This window comes from Cherax quadricarinatus, chromosome 72 (assembly GCF_038502225.1).
Source record: "Cherax quadricarinatus isolate ZL_2023a chromosome 72, ASM3850222v1, whole genome shotgun sequence".
NCBI classification, from domain to species: Eukaryota; Metazoa; Arthropoda; class Malacostraca; order Decapoda; family Parastacidae; genus Cherax; species Cherax quadricarinatus.
In genome coordinates, this window is record NC_091363.1 from 5,155,829 (window position 1) to 5,174,884 (window position 19,056).

General features: G+C 42.8%; 1 protein-coding gene across 3 annotated transcripts in view; it reads right to left on the minus strand.

Annotated features, from left to right (window-relative positions):
• The window catches only part of dpa (disc proliferation abnormal), a 38,281-nt gene that overhangs the window by 13,604 nt on the left and 5,621 nt on the right, over window positions 1-19,056 (minus strand). The window contains exons 1-4 of one of the 3 annotated variants that reach the window (XM_053795033.2): window positions 8,387-8,504; window positions 1,828-1,949; window positions 1,323-1,576; window positions 269-414 (exon numbers count right to left, since the gene is read on the minus strand). In XM_053795033.2, coding sequence (XP_053651008.1) covers window positions 269-414; window positions 1,323-1,566 — 390 coding nt within the window. In that variant the 5' untranslated portion in view covers window positions 1,567-1,576; window positions 1,828-1,949; window positions 8,387-8,504. Of the gene's footprint in view, window positions 1-268; window positions 415-1,322; window positions 1,577-1,827; window positions 1,950-8,386; window positions 8,520-19,056 lie in introns of those variants that run through there. The other 2 variants (XM_053795032.2, XM_053795034.2) reach the window with 2 other exon arrangements.

A 19,056-nucleotide genomic window follows, 5' to 3' on the forward strand; every position in this document is an offset into this window, starting at 1 on the left:
CAAAATTACTCTAAAAGACTCTCACTAGTGATGTAGAGAGACAGGATTCTATGTACGTATATGAAAAAGCTTTAAATTTATTGGGGGTCAAACCAAATAAACCAAAGAAAATACAATGTCATTGAGGAAGAGGGAATGAAAGTTAGGAGGAGGAAACACAATTTTATCAGAAGATAAAACTTCTGAAACACTAAGAAAATACCAAAAAATACCTGATATGAGAGTCAGAATGGAATTAAAACCTAAGAAATTAAAAAAAAAAAAATACCTGTCTAATACGACGGTCAGAACGGATGTCTGATCGATGGCGGATGGGAGTTCCACGGACTCCAGAGCGAGGAGTTCGAAGTGATGATCCAACACTGCTTGGTGTTCCATAATTAAGAGGAGAGCTTAAATCCACTTCACTGACCGCTAACCAAAGTAAAAACAATTATTATTATATTAATCTTTTAAAAATAGTACTAAAATTTGGTTAAATACCGTACAAAAAATCTCGAACAAACTATGTATAAGCTTACACAGCCTCTCCTCACATAAGAAGGAAGGAACACTGCAGCAGGCCTATTCACCCATGCGAGGCAGGTCCAATACTTAGTGATGGAGTTCCGTTCCTAAGACCACCTCAGTAAACAAATTTGTCACTAAGTGAGGAGCATACTATAATGGTAGTGTATTTGTGTCAACCATCTTTGATATTATTTTAATGTCACCTTTGCGCCATTTCGAACATTTCTGGTATATTTTTAAATGTTTATGCCATAGTGCACTGTATACTGTAATAAACAGAATAGAGAAAATCAGCTCTAATATATATGTATGCATACTGGTCAGACAGCCCGTCGTAGGTCCGAGTCGTCAGTAAACACGTATGTTGCTAGTGAGGAGAGGCTGTAATGAAAATATCAGAGGATAATTGCTGTATAATGAACCTATTTTCAGCACCCTATTTTCATTTACACACACTCATGTGACATTCAAAAGCTGCTCCCAGTATTAAACTTTTAATAATTAAGATATTTCCTTAACATTTCTACAAACAGGTACAGTGGTTTGGCATTTAAATATAGAAAAGCAGTAAAAATACAATACGAAAATAAATAGAGCTACCTATAAAATGTAATGCAATTTTTCTTGTGAAAAACATTTGGTGCCCAAATTTGATTTTTCATGCATGTGATTAAAAATAAAGCTTTTGATAACAAAACCTAGCCCTTGACATGAAAACATGCGTATACCAGAATGCCATCAGAACAACAAACTATTTCAATGGGTTTGTACAAAATAATTTTTTTAAAACTAAATGAGAACAGACAACCTACCAGGGTTGAAGCGTACTGGAGCTGGAGAGGTGGCTGGTAGTAGCTCTGAGCCAGGTGATGATGGTGGTAAGGGAACAAGATCACTTGTATCACTCCGCTTACTAGGTGTTGAACGTGTGCTACGACGGCTGGGCGATGACACGGGTAAGGGAACAAGTTCACCTGTGTCACTGCGCTTGCTGGGTGTTGAACGAGTGCTGCGACGGCTAGGTGATGACGCAGGGTGACGGCTAGGCGATGACATGGTGATTCAGCTGTTTGAAAGTAAAAATATTTCACAAATAATTATTATCTTTTATAAATAACGAAGTTAATGCACAAAAACTGAAAATAAATTCAATACGTGTGTCAATCTAAATTAAAGTGTGTTGAGTGTGAGTCAATGCAAACCTTTCATAACTTTTATCAGCAAAATTCACTTATTTTAAAATCAATATTCGACTATCTTTTGTATGTCAAATTATGGAATAAAAAAGAATATAAAATTTAATCAAGAATTCCTTACTGGTAAAGCAAGATCTTTAGATCTTGAAACAATTTCCAATTTGCTGACAGGATGCACTGACTGCCACATTGACTTTATCGAGTTACTGGCTGGGTAAGTCTCCTAACACCTACTGCTGTTACCTAGCAATAGATACCTGGGAGTTAGTAGACTGTTGAGAATTGCATCCTGGGGAAGATCTAAAAAGTGGAATCCAATGGTAATAAGCCACATCGACAGCTTTAATAAGTTATTCTAGGGCACCAACCTTTCAGGGTTTATAGTTCAAATAGTCTTCCTACCCTGTCACTTTTATAATCTTTAATGACTATGACATAAGTGTTAAAATCTTACACATATTACTTGCACGTACTTATCCATACTGACTTCATTATTATAATCATGCACTAAACCTGTAGTGGTTATAAAGGACCTGGGAGACAATTAAGTTCAATCCAAAGGTGGGATAAGTCTGATTCCTTGAATCAAGTGTCCTGTACCTTTATCAATATATCCCATTGGGGAAAGGCTGACCTAACTAAACAAAACACATCCCAGGCTTCCAGGTAACATACAAAGTTTTTATTTAGGCCTTGTTCATAAACAATGATTTCACTTAAATTTTTGAAGAATTTACCCTAGGGTATATAACAGACATATACAAGAATGAACACTGCAGTAGAACTATTAACCAACCACAAACACTCATGCACCCATTCAACCTACATTTAAAACTAACTGAAGCTGCCGTTACAATAACACTACCTGGGACATTATTCCTCAAGGAAAATAAGTCGGTCTGACATTTTTGGGTTATCTTACGTGATTTACACTGTGTATCATAACTGTACTAAGTGTACCTAGGCCTAAATAAACTTACTTAATCTAAAACTCTCTTGACAAACCCATAATTCCTTGCATCCTTCTTTGGGGCAGCACAATGTTATATTAATAGTAACACATAGTATGTAAGTTTATTCAGGTAAACACAAATACAGAGTAATTGTATAAATCTCCTATGAATCAATAAATGTCACATTTATACATGTATAACGGCTATACAAGAATACAATCATATTGAGGGCGCTTTTAAGCACTAGAATCAATTTGCCCGAAATGCTATGCATATTAGTGGCTTTCTTTTGTGCCTACCAAATTTTCTTACATATAAACTACATCTGTACTGCATAAAGACACAAGCATTGGTATTTTAAGGACATTAATAGAAATATGAATGTTAATGTAAATAACATGGACATTAAGTGGAAATAACAAGGACATCAGTGGAAACAAGGACATTAATGGAAACAAGGACATTAATGGAAACAAGGACATTAATGGAAACAAGGACATTAATGGAAACAAGGACATTAATGGAAACAAGGACATTAATGGAAACAAGGACATTAATGGAAACAAGGACATCAATGGAAACTAAGAACATTAATGGAAACAAGGACATTAATGGAAACAAGGACATTAATGGAAACAAGGACATCAATGGAAACAAGGACATCAATGGAAACAAGGACATCAATGGAAACAAGGACATTAATGGAAACAAGGACATTAATGGAAACAAGGACATTAATGGAGACAAGGACATTAATGGAAACAAGGACATTAATGGAAACAAGGACATTAATGGAAACAAGGACATTAATGGAGACAAGGACATTAATGGAAACAAGGACATTAATGGAAACAAGGACATTAATGGAAACAAAGACATTAATGGAAACAAGGACATTAATGTAAACAAGGACATTAATGGAAACAAAGACATTAATGGAAACAAGGACATTAATGTAAACAAGGACATTAATGGAAACAAAGACATTAATGGAAACAAGGACATTAATGTAAACAAGGACATTAATGGAGACAAGGACATTAATGGAAACAAGGACATTAATGTAAACAAGGACATTAATGGAGACAAGGACATTAATGGAGACAAGGACATTAATGGAAACAAGGACATTAATGTTCAGTGGTCAGTCGTCACGTGAGGTCACAGACCCTGAGCTGCTTTGGGGATTAGCGTGGACGGTTACAAAGCATGGCTTGCTTCTACAGTGTTTTAAAAGCTGAGGTTGGAGAGTTGAAGGAGGAGGTCTTGCTTCTCCAGGAGGAGATTAGGAGGCTGAAGGTCCACCTCAATGGGCCTGGGAGAGAGTGTGAGGTGGTTGGAGATGTGGGGAATGAGGCTTCTAGCAGTGAGGTGCAGTCTGTCTCTCACTGTGAGGAGGCTGTAGGTGGGGTGGTAGCAACGGCTACCAGCAGTGAGGTGCAGCCCAGCACCTGCTACAAGTGGCGAGTTGTTCACAGTAATGGGAGGCGCATCAGAGTAAGGAAAGTTAAGAGTGCAGATCTGAAGGTAGGAAATCGCTTCTCTGTTCTCCAGGATGAATGTACTTCAGTGGCCAGTGAAGGTAAGGGTACTACTGCCCCTGCTAATGAAGGTAAGCGCATTCTTGTGGTTGGTGACTCTCAGGTAAGATATGTTGATCGTGCTTTTTGTAATAGGAATAAGAAGATGAGAGATAGAGTGTGCTTCCCTGGAGCTGGTGTTGGGGACATTGTCAACAGACTGGATAATATCATGTCAGGTAATGGGAACAAGCCCATTATCTGTCTCAGTGCTGGTGGAAATGATATTGGGAAGGGTAGGAGAGAAGAGCTGCTAGATAAGTACAGGTCAGCTATAGATTTCATTAAGTCTAAGGGAGGGATCCCAATCATATGTAGCATCTTGCCTAGAAGGGGAGTAGGAAATGAATGGTTGTCTAGGGCAATTGGTGTAAATTGCTGGCTAGACAGATACTGCAAGGAACTTGCAATCCCATTCATTGACAACTGGAACAACTTTTATGGCAAACATGATATGTATGCAAGGGATGGGGTTCATCTCTCTGGGGCAGGGGTGGTAGCACTTGCAGACTCGATTGAGAAGGCCATTGGTGAAATGCCTATGATTTTAAACTGATGGAAGATAGAGGTATGGGTGTGTGTGGGAAACAAGCAGGTTGCAACACTAGGGTTGGAAACAGTAAATGTATAAAAGGCATTCAGCATGAAGTTATAAATAAAGACAATAGAACAGGTCAGCAAACAAAGGGGGACAGCAGAGGGCAGCAAGGGACTAGCTCCCTTAAGGTTTACTATACTAATAGCAGGAGTGTTAGAAATAAGATAGATGAGCTAAGATTAATTGCAAGTGCAGGAAACATAGATATTATTGCTATAACAGAGACCTGGCTCAATCTGAAAGATAGAGAGATGCCCTCTGAATGTCACATACAAGGCTATAAATTATTCCACACTGACAGGGTCAACAGGAAAGGTGGTGGAGTAGCGATGTATGTCAGAGACAATTTAAATTGTTGTGTTAGACAAGATATTAAATTAGAAGCGTCAGCCACTGAATCTGTTTGGTTACAGCTTCTCGAGGGCCGAGAAAAACTAATTTTGGGTGTGATTTACAGGGCCCCAAATCTTGATAGGGAGTGCAGTAAACTTCTATGGGACGAAATTCGTAAGGCATCTACATACGAAAATGTTGTGCTAATGGGAGATTTCAACTATAGACAGATTGACTGGAGCAATTTGACAGGAAATTTAGAGTCGGGTGACTTTCTTGATACGATCCAGGATTGTTTTTTAAAACAGTTTGTGACAGAGCCAACTAGGGGAAATAACCTCCTTGACTTGGTTCTTGCCAGTAGGGAAACACTAATTAATAATCTTGAGGTTAATGATGAGCTTGGGGAGAGTGATCACAAATCACTCAGTTTTAACATATCATGGAATTCCCCTAATAATGGCAATCAAGTCTCCGTCCCTGACTTTCGCTTGGCTGATTTCATAGGACTGAAAAATTACTTAGGTGGGCTGAACTGGAATGACCTGACTAGGGGTCAGGTAGGTGGTGATGGTTGCCGATATGATGCTTTCCAGGGCATAGTTCTAGCTGCTCAGTCAAATTATGTTCCAAATAGGGAAATCAGATCAAACAAAAATGATCCTAAATGGATGAACAATAGATTAAAATATCTGATTGGTCAAAAGAGAGGCATATATAGGCAAATCAAAAGAGGAGAGGGGCAATTAAGAAATCGATATATTCAGTTAAAGAGAGAAATAAAAAAGGGAATTAGAAAAGCAAATAGAGATTATGAGGTTAAAGTTGCAAGAGAATCGAAGACTAACCCAAAAGGATTCTTTCAGGTATACAGAAGTAAGATCAGGGACAAGATAGGCCCACTCAAAAGTTCCTCGGGTCAGCTCACTGACAGTGATAAGGAAATGTGTAGAATTTTTAACACATACTTCCTCTCAGTTTTTACACAGGAGGATACCAGCGATATTCCAGTAATGATAAATTATGTAGAACAGGACGATAATAAACTGTGCACTATTAGGGTCACAAGTGACATGGTCCTTAGGCAAATAGATAAATTAAAACCTAACAAATCCCCAGGCCCTGATGAACTGTATGCAAGGGTTCTAAAGGAATGTAAAGAGGAGCTTAGCACACCTTTGGCTAATCTTTTCAACATATCACTACAAACTGGCATGGTGCCAGATAAGTGGAAAATGGCAAATGTGATACCTATTTTCAAAACAGGTGACAGGTCCTTAGCTTCGAACTATAGACCAATAAGCCTAACCTCCATAGTGGGAAAATTTATGGAATCAATAATTGCCGAGGCAGTTCGTAGCCACCTTGAAAAGCATAAATTAATCAACGAATCTCAGCATGGTTTTACAAAGGGGCGTTCCTGCCTTACGAATTTATTAACTTTTTTCACTAAGGTATTTGAGGAGGTAGATCATGGTAATGAATATGATATTGTGTATATGGACTTCAGTAAGGCTTTTGACAGGGTCCCACATCAGAGACTATTGAAGAAAATTAAAGCACATGGAATAGGAGGAGAAATTTTTTCCTGGATAGAGGCATGGTTGACAAATAGGCAGCAGAGAGTTTGCATAAATGGGGAGAAATCAGAGTGGGGAAGCGTCACGAGCGGTGTTCCACAGGGGTCAGTGTTGGGCCCCCTGCTGTTCACAATCTACATAAACGACATAGATGAGGGCATAAAGAGCGACATCGGCAAGTTTGCCGATGACACCAAAATAGGCCGTCGAATTCATTCTGACGAGGACATTCGAGCACTCCAGGAAGATTTGAATAGACTGATGCAGTGGTCGGAGAAGTGGCAGATGCAGTTTAATATAGACAAATGCAAAGTTCTAAATGTTGGACAGGACAATAACCATGCCACATATAAACTAAATAATGTAGATCTTAATATTACGGATTGCGAAAAAGATTTAGGAGTTCTGGTTAGCAGTAATCTGAAACCAAGACAACAGTGCATAAGTGTTCGCAATAAAGCTAATAGAATCCTTGGCTTCATATCAAGAAGCATAAATAATAGGAGTCCTCAGGTTGTTCTTCAACTCTATACATCCTTGGTTAGGCCTCATTTAGATTATGCTGCACAGTTTTGGTCACCGTATTACAGAATGGATATAAATTCTCTGGAAAATGTACAAAGGAGGATGACAAAGATGATCCCATGTATCAGAAACCTTCCCTATGAGGATAGACTAAGGGCCCTGAAACTGCACTCTCTAGAAAGACGTAGAATTAGGGGGGATATGATTGAGGTTTATAAGTGGAAGACAGGAATAAATAAAGGGGATGTAAATAGTGTGCTGAAAATATCTAGCCTAGACAGGACTCGCAGCAATGGTTTTAAGTTGGAAAAATTCAGATTCAGGAGGGATATAGGAAAGTACTGGTTTGGTAATAGAGTTGTGGATGAGTGGAACAAACTCCCAAGTACCGTTATAGAGGCCAGAACGTTGTGTAGCTTTAAAAATAGGTTGGATAAATACATGAGTAGATGTGGGTGGGTGTGAGTTGACCTGATAGCTTGTGCTAACAGGTCGGTTGCCGTGTTCCTCCCTTAAGTCAATGTGACCTGACCTGACTAGGTTGGGTGCATTGGCTTAAGCCGGTAGGGACTTGGACCTGCCTCGCATGGGCCAGTAGGCCTTCTGCAGTGTTCCTTCGTTCTTATGTTCTTAATGTAAACAAGGACATTAATGTAAACAAGGACATTAATGGAAACAAGGACATCAATGGAAACAAGGACATTAATGGAAACAAGGACATCAATGGAAACAAAGACATTAATGGAAAAAAAGACATCAATGGAAATAACAAAGACATCAATGGAAACAACTTTTTTTCTTAGGTTCTCCTGGGTAATTTACACATACGTATGATAATGGTACTCATATGTACCTCTGCCAAATTACTATTATTATTATTGTAATCATAACTAAGCGGTAAACCCACAATGGGCCACACATCGCTGCACCTGTGCCTAAATAAACTTAACTTTTATACTAGTTGACGCTAGGAAGGTTGTACCCAAAACCTCATTCAAGAAAGAAATCTACATATATATATTACTTGTACGTGCTGTAGTTACCCGTATACACGGCTTACCTAAGTAAGGAACTAAATTAAAGAAAACAGAGGTTAAATGGTGGTGCTTACCACGAGAAAACAGTAAAATATGAGGAGACACCAGAGCCGCCACGACCTTCCCGCCAAACTTTGTTGACACTCTTATTAAGGCGCCAAAATTTTTTTTTTGCTACAATCTTCAGTTATGTATATTCAGGTACCTGTATACATTAATACAGTTGCATAAATTATTATACATAGCAGTATATGTGTAGATTACCTAGGATAACCCCCCCAAAAAAAGGTCAAAGGGACTTATTTCCACTGGGGTCCTTGTAATATCTTCTTATTTAAACATTAAGTTTACTCAGGTACAGATATACATAAATAGTTACATAAATTACTATACATAGTATAATATATATAGATTACCCAGAATAACCCAAAAAAGTCAAAGTGACTTATTTCCAATGGGGTCTGCAAGTAATTCATGTGATGGAGTGTAAAGCTTTTAAGTAAGTTTATTTAGGAACGTGCACACATAAGTACAGTTACACAAATTTAGGTAACTACAAGATCATATATAGAAACATATCTAAATTACCCAGGATAACCCATTAGAGTCAGGTGAGGGTTATTAAGGTTGTATGGTAACCTTTTCACCACCATACAAGAATATTTTAATCCCTAAAATAGGATATATACCCTAGCATATATACCCTAAAAGACATATCTCCGAGAATATATTCTGATAACAGAAAAAAAGCGCCAAATATACTTTCCAAACACCTCAAATTTTTGAAAGATAACTTTTTTTCTATATTTTAAAGTTTTAATTTTATATTTTGGTAAGTTCAAAACTTACTTTATATACGTGTTTTCTAGCTATTAGTGTCATGTGTAATCAAATATCTTCTTAAAAATAATCAGAAAAATGAGTGGCAACTGCTGTTAGGGCTACATGCATATTTTAATTACAATAAAATATTCTTTATGCGGTAAGTTAATGTACTTTACATGTAATTTATTATTATTATAATAAAAAAAGAAGCGCTAAACCAAAGGGCCATACAGCTTTACAATAAAACACCGGTAAGCACAATAAAGCCACTAATTAAGTAATGCATTTTCAGTTTTGTGGACACTGATATCTTTAATACGTATTTCCTTTCCAGGTGAATTGTATATTGTTAGTAATATTATTACTACTATTACTATGACATACTATGTAGAAGTTCCCTTATGCAGAGCATTTCGCGCAAATCAGGTTAATTTTGTCCCCAGGATGCGACCCACACCAGTCAACTAACATCCATGTTCCTGTTTTACTGATAGGTGAGTAGGGACAGCAGGTGTAAGGTAACTGACACCCTGGTACCTACGTACTGATATATGAACAGGGGCAGCAGGTGTAAGGTAACTGACACCCAGGCACCTACGTACTGCTATGTGAACAGGGGCAGCAGGTGTAAGGTAACTGACACCCAGGTACCTACGTACTGATATATGAACAGGGGCAGCAGGTGTAAGGTAACTGACACCCAGGTACCTACGTAGTGCTATGTGAACAGGGGCAGCAGGTGTAAGGTAACTGACACCCAGGTACCTACGTACTGATATATGAACAGGGGCAGCAGGTGTAAGGTAACTGACACCCAGGTACCTACGTAGTGCTATGTGAACAGGGGCAGAAGGTGTAAGGTAACTGACACCCAGGTACCTACGTAGTGCTATGTGAACAGGGGCAGAAGGTGTAAGGTAACTGACACCCAGGTACCTACGTACTGCTATGTGAACAGGGGCAGCAGGTGTAAGGTAACTGACACTCAGGTACCTACGTACTGATATATGAACAGGGGCAGCAGGTGTAAGGTAAATGACACCCAGGTACCTACGTAGTGCTATGTGAACAGGGGCAGCAGGTGTAAGGTAACTGACACCCAGGTACCTACGTAGTGCTATGTGAACAGGGGCAGAAGGTGTAAGGTAACTGACACCCAGGTACCTACGTACTGCTATGTGAACAGGGGCAGCAGGTGTAAGGTAACTGACACTCAGGTACCTACGTACTGATATATGAACAGGGGCAGCAGGTGTAAGGTAACTGACACCCAGGCACCTACGTACTGCTATGTGAACAGGGGCAGCAGGTGTAAGGTAACTGACACCCAGGTACCTACGTACTGATATATGAACAGGGGCAGCAGGTGTAAGGTAACTGACACCCAGGTACCTACGTAGTGCTATGTGAACAGGGGCAGCAGGTGTAAGGTAACTGACACCCAGGTACCTACGTAGTGCTATGTGAACAGGGGCAGCAGGTGTAATGTAACTGACACCCAGGCACCTACGTACTGCTAGGTGAACAGGGGCAGCAGGTGTAAGGTAACTGACACCCAGGTACCTACGTACTGCTATGTGAACAGGGGCAGCAGGTGTAAGGTAACTGACACCCAGGCACCTACGTACTGCTATGTGAACAGGGGCAGCAGGTGTAAGGTAACTGACACCCAGGTACCTACGTACTGCTATGTGAACAGGGGCAGCAGGAGTAAGGTAACTGACACCCAGGCACCTACGTACTGCTATGTGAACAGGGGCAGCAGGTGTAAGGTAACTGACACCCAGGCACCTACGTACTGCTTTGTGAACAGGGGCAGCAGGTATAAGGTAACTGACACCCAGGCACCTACGTACTGCTATGAGAACAGGGGCAGCAGGTGTAAGGTAACTGACACCCAGGCACCTACGTACTGTTATGTGAACAGAGGCAGCAGGTGTAAGGTAACGGACACCCAGGTACCTACGTACTGCTATGTGAACAGGGGCAGCAGGTGTAAGGTAACCGACACTCAGGTACCTACGTACTGATATATGAACAGGGGCAGCAGGTGTAAGGTAACTGACACCCAGGCACCTACGTACTGCTTTGTGAACAGGGGCAGCAGGTATAAGGTAACTGACACCCAGGCACCTACGTACTGCTATGTGAACAGGGGCAGCAGGTGTAAGGTAACTGACACCCAGGTACCTACGTACTGTTATGTGAACAGGGGCAGTAGGTGTAAGGTAACTGACACCCAGGTACCTACGTACTGCTATATGAACAGGGGCAGCAGATGTAAGGTAACTGACACCCAGGTACCTACGTACTGCTATGTGAACAGGGGCAGCAGGTATAAGGTAACTGACACCCAGGCACCTACGTACTGCTATGTGAACAGGGGCAGCAGGTGTAAGGTAACTGACATCCAGGTACCTACGTACTGGTACATGAACAGGGGCAGCAGGTGTAAGGTAACTGACAGCCAGGCACCTACGTACTGCTACATGAACAGGGGCAGTAGGTGTAAGGTAACTGACACCCAGGCACCTACGTACTGCTACATGAACAGGGGCAGAAGGTGTAAGGTAACTGACACCCAGGTACCTACGTACTGCTATGTGAACAGGGGCAGCAGGTGTAAGGTAACTGACACTCAGGTACCTACGTACTGATATATGAACAGGGGCAGCAGGTGTAAGGTAACTGACACCCAGGCACCTACGTACTGCTTTGTGAACAGGGGCAGCAGGTATAAGGTAACTGACACCCAGGCACCTACGTACTGCTATGTGAACAGGGGCAGCAGGTGTAAGGTAACTGACACCCAGGCACCTACGTACTGTTATGTGAACAGGGGCAGCAGTTGTAAGGTAACGGACACCCAGGTACCTACGTACTGCTATATGAACAGGGGCAGCAGATGTAAGGTAACTGACACCCAGGCACCTACGTACTGCTATGTGAACAGGGGCAGCAGGTATAAGGTAACTGACACCCAGGCACCTACGTACTGCTATGTGAACAGGGGCAGCAGGTGTAAGGTAACTGACACCCAGGCACCTACGTACTGGTACATGAACAGGGGCAGCAGGTGTAAGGTAACTGACACCCAGGCACCTACGTACTGCTACATGAACAGGGGCAGCAGGTGTAAGGTAACTGACACCCAGGCACCTACGTACTGTTATGTGAACAGGGGCAGCAGTTGTAAGGTAACGGACACCCAGGTACCTACGTACTGCTATATGAACAGGGGCAGCAGATGTAAGGTAACTGACACCCAGGCACCTACGTACTATTTGAACAGGGGCAGCAGGAATAAGGTAACTGACACCCAGGCACCTACGTACTGCTATGTGAACAGGGGCAGCAGGTGTAAGGTAACTGACACCCAGGCACCTACGTACTGGTACATGAACAGGGGCAGCAGGTGTAAGGTAACTGACACCCAGGCACCTACGTACTGCTACATGAACAGGGGCAGCAGGTGTAAGGTAACTGACACCCAGGCACCTACGTACTGCTACATGAACAGGGGCAGCAGGTGTAAGGTAACTGACACCCAGGCACCTACGTACTGCTATATGAACAGGGGCAGCAGGTGTAAGGTAACTGACACCCAGGCACCTACTTGTTTCTGCTGAGCTTTGCTCAGACATCTACAACACAACTGTCATCAAACATTTAAGTTATACCAGGAATTAAGTAAAGATCCTGGACTTCACCTTACAAAACAGACAAAATAAATGCGATAGTAATTATAGACAAGGTAGATTATAGGGGAAAAATAACATATTTAGAAGGTAGGGGAACTGACGTGCCTCTTAAGAAACACAGGAAAGTGCACATAACCTTACTGAATCAACTATGATATATATTCTCAACTGCTGTATCATCCCATTAAGTTTTCATATCAATGCATCGACACCATGCCTAACCCTTCTAGGGTAGGGTAGGTGCCTGAGCCCGAGCCTTTAGCTCATAAGACTGTCGTTCCCATTAGCCCCCTTGGGGCGGGGATGGCAGACCAGAGAGGCCTAGCTTGTGGCTAGGTCTGGGGACAGTTGGTCCCAAAGATGAGGAGGTACTTGTGCCTCCTCCCATGGGAGACTTAGGTCTCAGACACTCCCTAAAGAGGGAGCCAAGGCCGGGCCACCACTTGGAAAAGGCCCGGGCCGGGAAAATACCGGCTAATCTTTAATAATAATAAATCATATCAATGCATCGACACCATGCCTAACCCTTCTAGGGTAGGGTAGGTGCCTGAGCCCGAGCCTTTAGCTCATGAGACTGTCATTCCCATTTGCCCCCTTGGGGCGGGGATGGCAGACCAGAGAGGCCTAGCTTGTGGCTAGGCCTGGGGACAGTTGGTCCCAAAGATGAGGAGGTACTTGTGCCTCCTCCCATGGGAGACTTAGGTCTCAGACACTCCCTAAAGAGGGAGCCAAGGCCGGGCCACCACTTGGACAAGGCCCGGGCCGGGAGAATACCGGCTAATCTTTAACTAACTAACTAATCATATCAATGCGATCGACACCATGCCCAGCCCTTCTAGGGTAGGGTAGGTGCCTGAGCCCGAGCTTACAGCTCACAAGACTGTCATTCCCATTTACCCCCTTGGGGCGGGGATGGCAGACCAGAGAGGCCTAGCTTGTGGCTAGGCCTGGGGACAGTTGGTCCCAAAGATGAGGAGGTACTTGTGCCTCCTCCCATGGGAGACTTAGGTCTCAGACACTCCCTAAAGAGGGAGCCAAGGCCGGGCCACGACTTGGAAAAGGCCCGGGCCGGGAGAATACCGGCTAATATTTAATAATAATAATAATAATCATATCAATGTCTCCTTTTATGTAATCTACATTATAATATAATTAATAATAATACTGCTAACAATAATACATAATTTATTAGCTTAAAATATGTCAACGTAATTCAGTGGTAAAACTGTATTTTAATCATGTCAAAAATATTGTTGGTTATGTAATGAAGTTTGCATTCAACAGTGAATCAGTGTTTCAACTAATGATACTTTGTTCCAGTCACTGATGCAGTCTAGTGTTCCAGTCACTGATGCAGCCTAGTGTTCCAGTCACTGATACAGTCTAGTGTTCCAGTCACTGATGCAGTCTAGTGTTCCAGTCACTGATGCAGTCTAGTGTTCCAGTCACTGATGCAGCCTAGTGTTCCAGTCACTGATGCAGCCTAGTGTTCCAGTCACTGATACAGTCTAGTGTTCCAGTCACTGATACAGTCTAGTGTTCCAGTCACTGATGCAGTCTAGTGTTCCAGTCACTGATGCAGTCTAGTGTTCCAGTCACTGATGCAGCCTAGTGTTCCAGTCACTGATACAGTCTAGTGTTCCAGTCACTGATGCAGTCTAGTGTTCCAGTCACTGATGCAGTCTAGTTTTCCAGTCACTGATGCAGCCTAGTGTTCCAGTCACTGATGCAGCCTAGTGTTCCAGTCACTGATGCAGTCTAGTGTTCCAGTCACTGATGCAGCCTAGTGTTCCAGTCACTGATGCAGCCTAGTGTTCCAGTCACTGATGCAGTCTAGTGTTCCAGTCACTGATGCAGTCTAGTGTTCCAGTCACTGATGCAGCCTAGTGTTCCAGTCACTGATGCAGCCTAGTGTTCCAGTCACTGATGCAGTCTAGTGTTCCAGTCACTGATGCAGTCTAGTGTTCCAGTCACTGATGCAGCCTAGTGTTCCAGTCACTGATGCAGTCTAGTGTTCCAGTCACTGATGCAGCCTAGTGTTCCAGTCACTGATGCAGCCTAGTGTTCCAGTCACTGATGCAGTCTAGTGTTCCAGTCACTGATGCAGTATAGTGTTCCAGTCACTGATGTAGTCTAGTGTTCCAGTCACTGATGCAGTCTAGTTTTCCAGTCACCGATGCAGCCTAGTGTTCCAGTCACTGATGCAGTCTAGTGTTCCAGTCACTGATGCAGTCTAGTGTTCCAGTCACTGATGCAGTATAGTGTTCCAGTCACTGATGTAGTCTAGTGTTCCAGTCACTGATGCAGTCTAGTTTTCCAGTCACTGATGCAGCCTAGTGTTCCAGTCACTGATGCAGCCTAGTGTTCCAGTCACTGATGCAGTCTAGTGTTCCAGTCACTGATGCAGTCTAGTGTTCCAGTCACTGATGCAGTCTAGTGTTCCAGTCACTGATGTAGTCTAGTGTTCCAGTCACTGATGCAGTCTAGTGTTCCAGTCACTGATGCAGTCTAGTGTTCCAGCCACTGATGTTAGTTTAATATGTTTATTATGCACCCCATACCCATCCTGTGGGCGGTAGTCAAAAGATTACAGAGGTACATAATTGGTCCAGGGACTGGACTCCAAAGTTTTGATAGCTGAGCAAGTTACAGAGGTAATGAACTCACAATTTACAAAGGTAATGAACTCACAATTTACAAAGGTAATGAACTCACAATTTACAAAAGTAATGAACTCCAGGTAAGTCTGGTCACAATCATGACAAGTTACAAAGGTATTTACAGATTACAGAGGTACGTAATGGGTCCAGGGACTGGGCCCCCAAAGTTTTGATAGCTGAACTAGGTACAAAGGTAATGAGCTCACAAGTTACAAAGGTAATGAATTCTGTAGAATGGTTACTTACGTTTATACTTTGGCTACAATCATGAACAAATTATAGAGTAATGAGCAATTCACACTTCCACACCCGGTCACAACTGTAATGGGTTATTGGTGCAAATATTGATTGTTGAGTCACACACACCACACACACACACACACACACACACACACACACACAAACACACACACACACACACACACACACATTGGAGTAATGTACAACCCACCACAGAACTGCAGGAGACCAAGAGAAGAATACGATGAGAGCAACAGAGCCATGGTCGACACACTAGCCGAGGTGGCCAGGAGAGCACATGTGGGGGGAGCAAAGTTACTAGTTATGGGTGATTTCAATCACAAGGAGATTGACTGGGAAAACCTGGAGCCCCATGGGGGTTCCGAAACATGGAGAGCCAAGATGATGGATGTAGTACTGGAAAACCTCATGCATCAACATGTTAGAGACACTACCAGAGAGAGAGGAGAAGATGAACCAGCAAGACTGGACCTTGTATTCACCTTGAGTAGTTCAGACATCGAGGATATCTTGTATGAAAGGCCCCTGGGAGCTAGTGATCATGTGGTTCTGTGCTTCGACTACATAGTTGAGCTCCAAGTGGAGAGAGTAGCAGGAATAGGGTGGGAAAAACCAAACTACAAAAGGGGGAACTACTCAGGCATGAGGAACTTCCTTCAAAACATTCAGTGGGAGAGGGAACTGACAGGAAAACCAGTACAAGAAATGATGGACTATGTGGCAACAAAATGCAAGGAGGCAGAGGAGAGGTTTGTTCCCAAGGGAAACAGAAATAATGGGAAGAACAGAACGAGTCCTTGGTTCACCCAAAGGTGTAGGGAGGCAAAAACTAGGTGTACTAGAGAATGGAAAAGGTACAGAAGACAGAGAACTCAGGAAAATAAAGAGATTAGCCGAAGAGCCAGAAATGAATATGCACAGATAAGAAGGGAGGCTCAGCGACAATATGAAAATGACATAGCATCGAAAGTCAAGACTGACCCGAAGCTGTTGTACAGCCACATCAGGAGGAAAACAACAGTCAAGGACCAGGTAATCAGACTGAGGAAGGGTGATGGGGAATTCACAAGAAACGACCGAGAGGTATGTCAGGAGCTCAACACGAGATTTAAAGAAGTATTTACAGTGGAAACCAGTAGGACTCCAGGAAATCAGAACAGGGGGGTACACCAGCAAGTGCTGGATGAGGTACATATAACCAAGGAGGAAGTGAAGAAGCTGCTATGCGAACTTGACACCTCAAAGGCGGTGGGACCAGACAACATCTCTCCGTGGGTCCTTAAAGAGGGAGCAGAGATATTGTGTGTGCCATTAACAAAGATCTTCAACACATCATTTGAAACTGGGCAACTCCCTGAGGTATGGAAGATGGCAAATGTAGTCCCAATTTTTAAAAAGGGAGACAGACATGAGGCACTAAACTACAGACCTGTATCACTAACGTGTATAGTATGCAAGGTCATGGAGAAGATCATCAGGAGGAGAGTGGTGGAGCACATGGAAAGAAACAAGTGTATAATTGACAACCAGCATGGTTTCAGGGAAGGAAAATCCTGTGTCACAAACCTACTAGAGTTTTATGACAAGGTGACAGAAGTAAGACAAGAGAGAGAGGGATGGATCGACTGCATTTTTTTGGACTGCAAAAAGGCCTTCGACACAGTTCCTCACAAGAGGTTACTGAAAAAGCTAGAAGATCAGGCACACATAACAGGAAAGGCACTGCAATGGATCAGAGAATACCTGACAGGGAGGCAACAACGAGTCATGGTACGTGACGAGGTGTCAGAGTGGGCGCTTGTGACAAGCGGGGTTCCACAGGGGTCAGTCCTAGGACCTGTGCTGTTCTTGGTATATGTGAACGACATAACGGAAGGGATAGACTCAGAAGTGTCCTTGTTTGCAGATGATGTGAAGTTAATGAGAAGAATCAAATCGGATGAGGATCAGGCAGGACTACAAAGAGACCTGGACAGGCTACAAGCCTGGTCCAGAAACTGGCTCCTTGAGTTTAACCCTGCCAAATGCAAAGTCATGAAGTTTGGGGAAGGGCAAAGAAGACCGCAGACACAATATAGTTTAGATGGCCAAAGACTGCAAACCTCACTAAAGGAAAAAGATCTGGGGGTGAGTATAACACCGAGCATATCTCCTGAGGCGCACATAAATCAGATAACTGCTGCAGCATACGGGCGCCTGGCAAACCTACGGATAGCGTTCCGATACCTCAATAAGGAGTCGTTCAAGACACTGTATACCATTTACGTCAGGCCCATACTGGAGTATGCAGCACCAGTTTGGAATCCACACCTAGTCAAGCACGTCAAGAAATTAGAGAAAGTGCAAAGGTTTGCAACAAGACTAGTCCCAGAGCTACGGGGATTGTCGTACGAAGAAAGGTTGAGGGAAATCGGCCTGACGACACTGGAGGCCAGGAGGGTCAGGGGAGACATGATAACGACATATAAAATACTGCGCAGAATAGACACGGTGGGACACATACACAAGAGGTCACAATTGGAAGTTGAAGACTCAGATGAATCAAAGGGATGTTAGGAAGTATTTCTTCAGTCATAGAGTAGTCAAGTCGTGGAATAGTCTAGAAAGTGAAGTAGTGGAGGCGGGAACCATACATAGTTTTAAGGCGAGGTATGATAAAGCTCATGGAGCAGGGAGAGAGAGGACCTAGTAGCAATCAGTGAAGAGGCGGGGCCAGGAGCTATGACTCGACCCCTGCAACCACAAATAGGTGAGTACAAATAGGTGAGTACACACACACACACACACACACACACACACACACACTTTAGTTTAATATCTTTATGCACCCCATACCCATCCTGTGGGCGGTAGTCAAAAGATTACAAAGGTACATAATGGGTCCAGTGACTGGACCCCAAAGTTATGATAGCTGAACTAGTTACAAAGGTAATGAACTCCAGGTAGATCTGGTCACTAATCATGGCAAGTTACAGAGGTAATGAATCAGCTTCACTCCTATACATGGTTACAGTCATGAACAAATTACAAAGTAATGAACCACTGATACGTCCACACCTGGTCACAATTGTAATGAGTTATATATACAAATATTAAGTGGATCATACACCCACACTAGCGCGCGCGCGCGCACATACACACACGTTTCAGCCACTGATGCAGCCTAGTGTTCCAGCCATTGATGCAGCCTAGTGTTTCAGCCACTGATGCAGCCTAGTGTTCCAGCCATTGATGCAGCCTAGTGCTCCAGCCACTGATGCAGCCTAGTGTTTCAGCCACTGATGCAGCCTAGTGTTC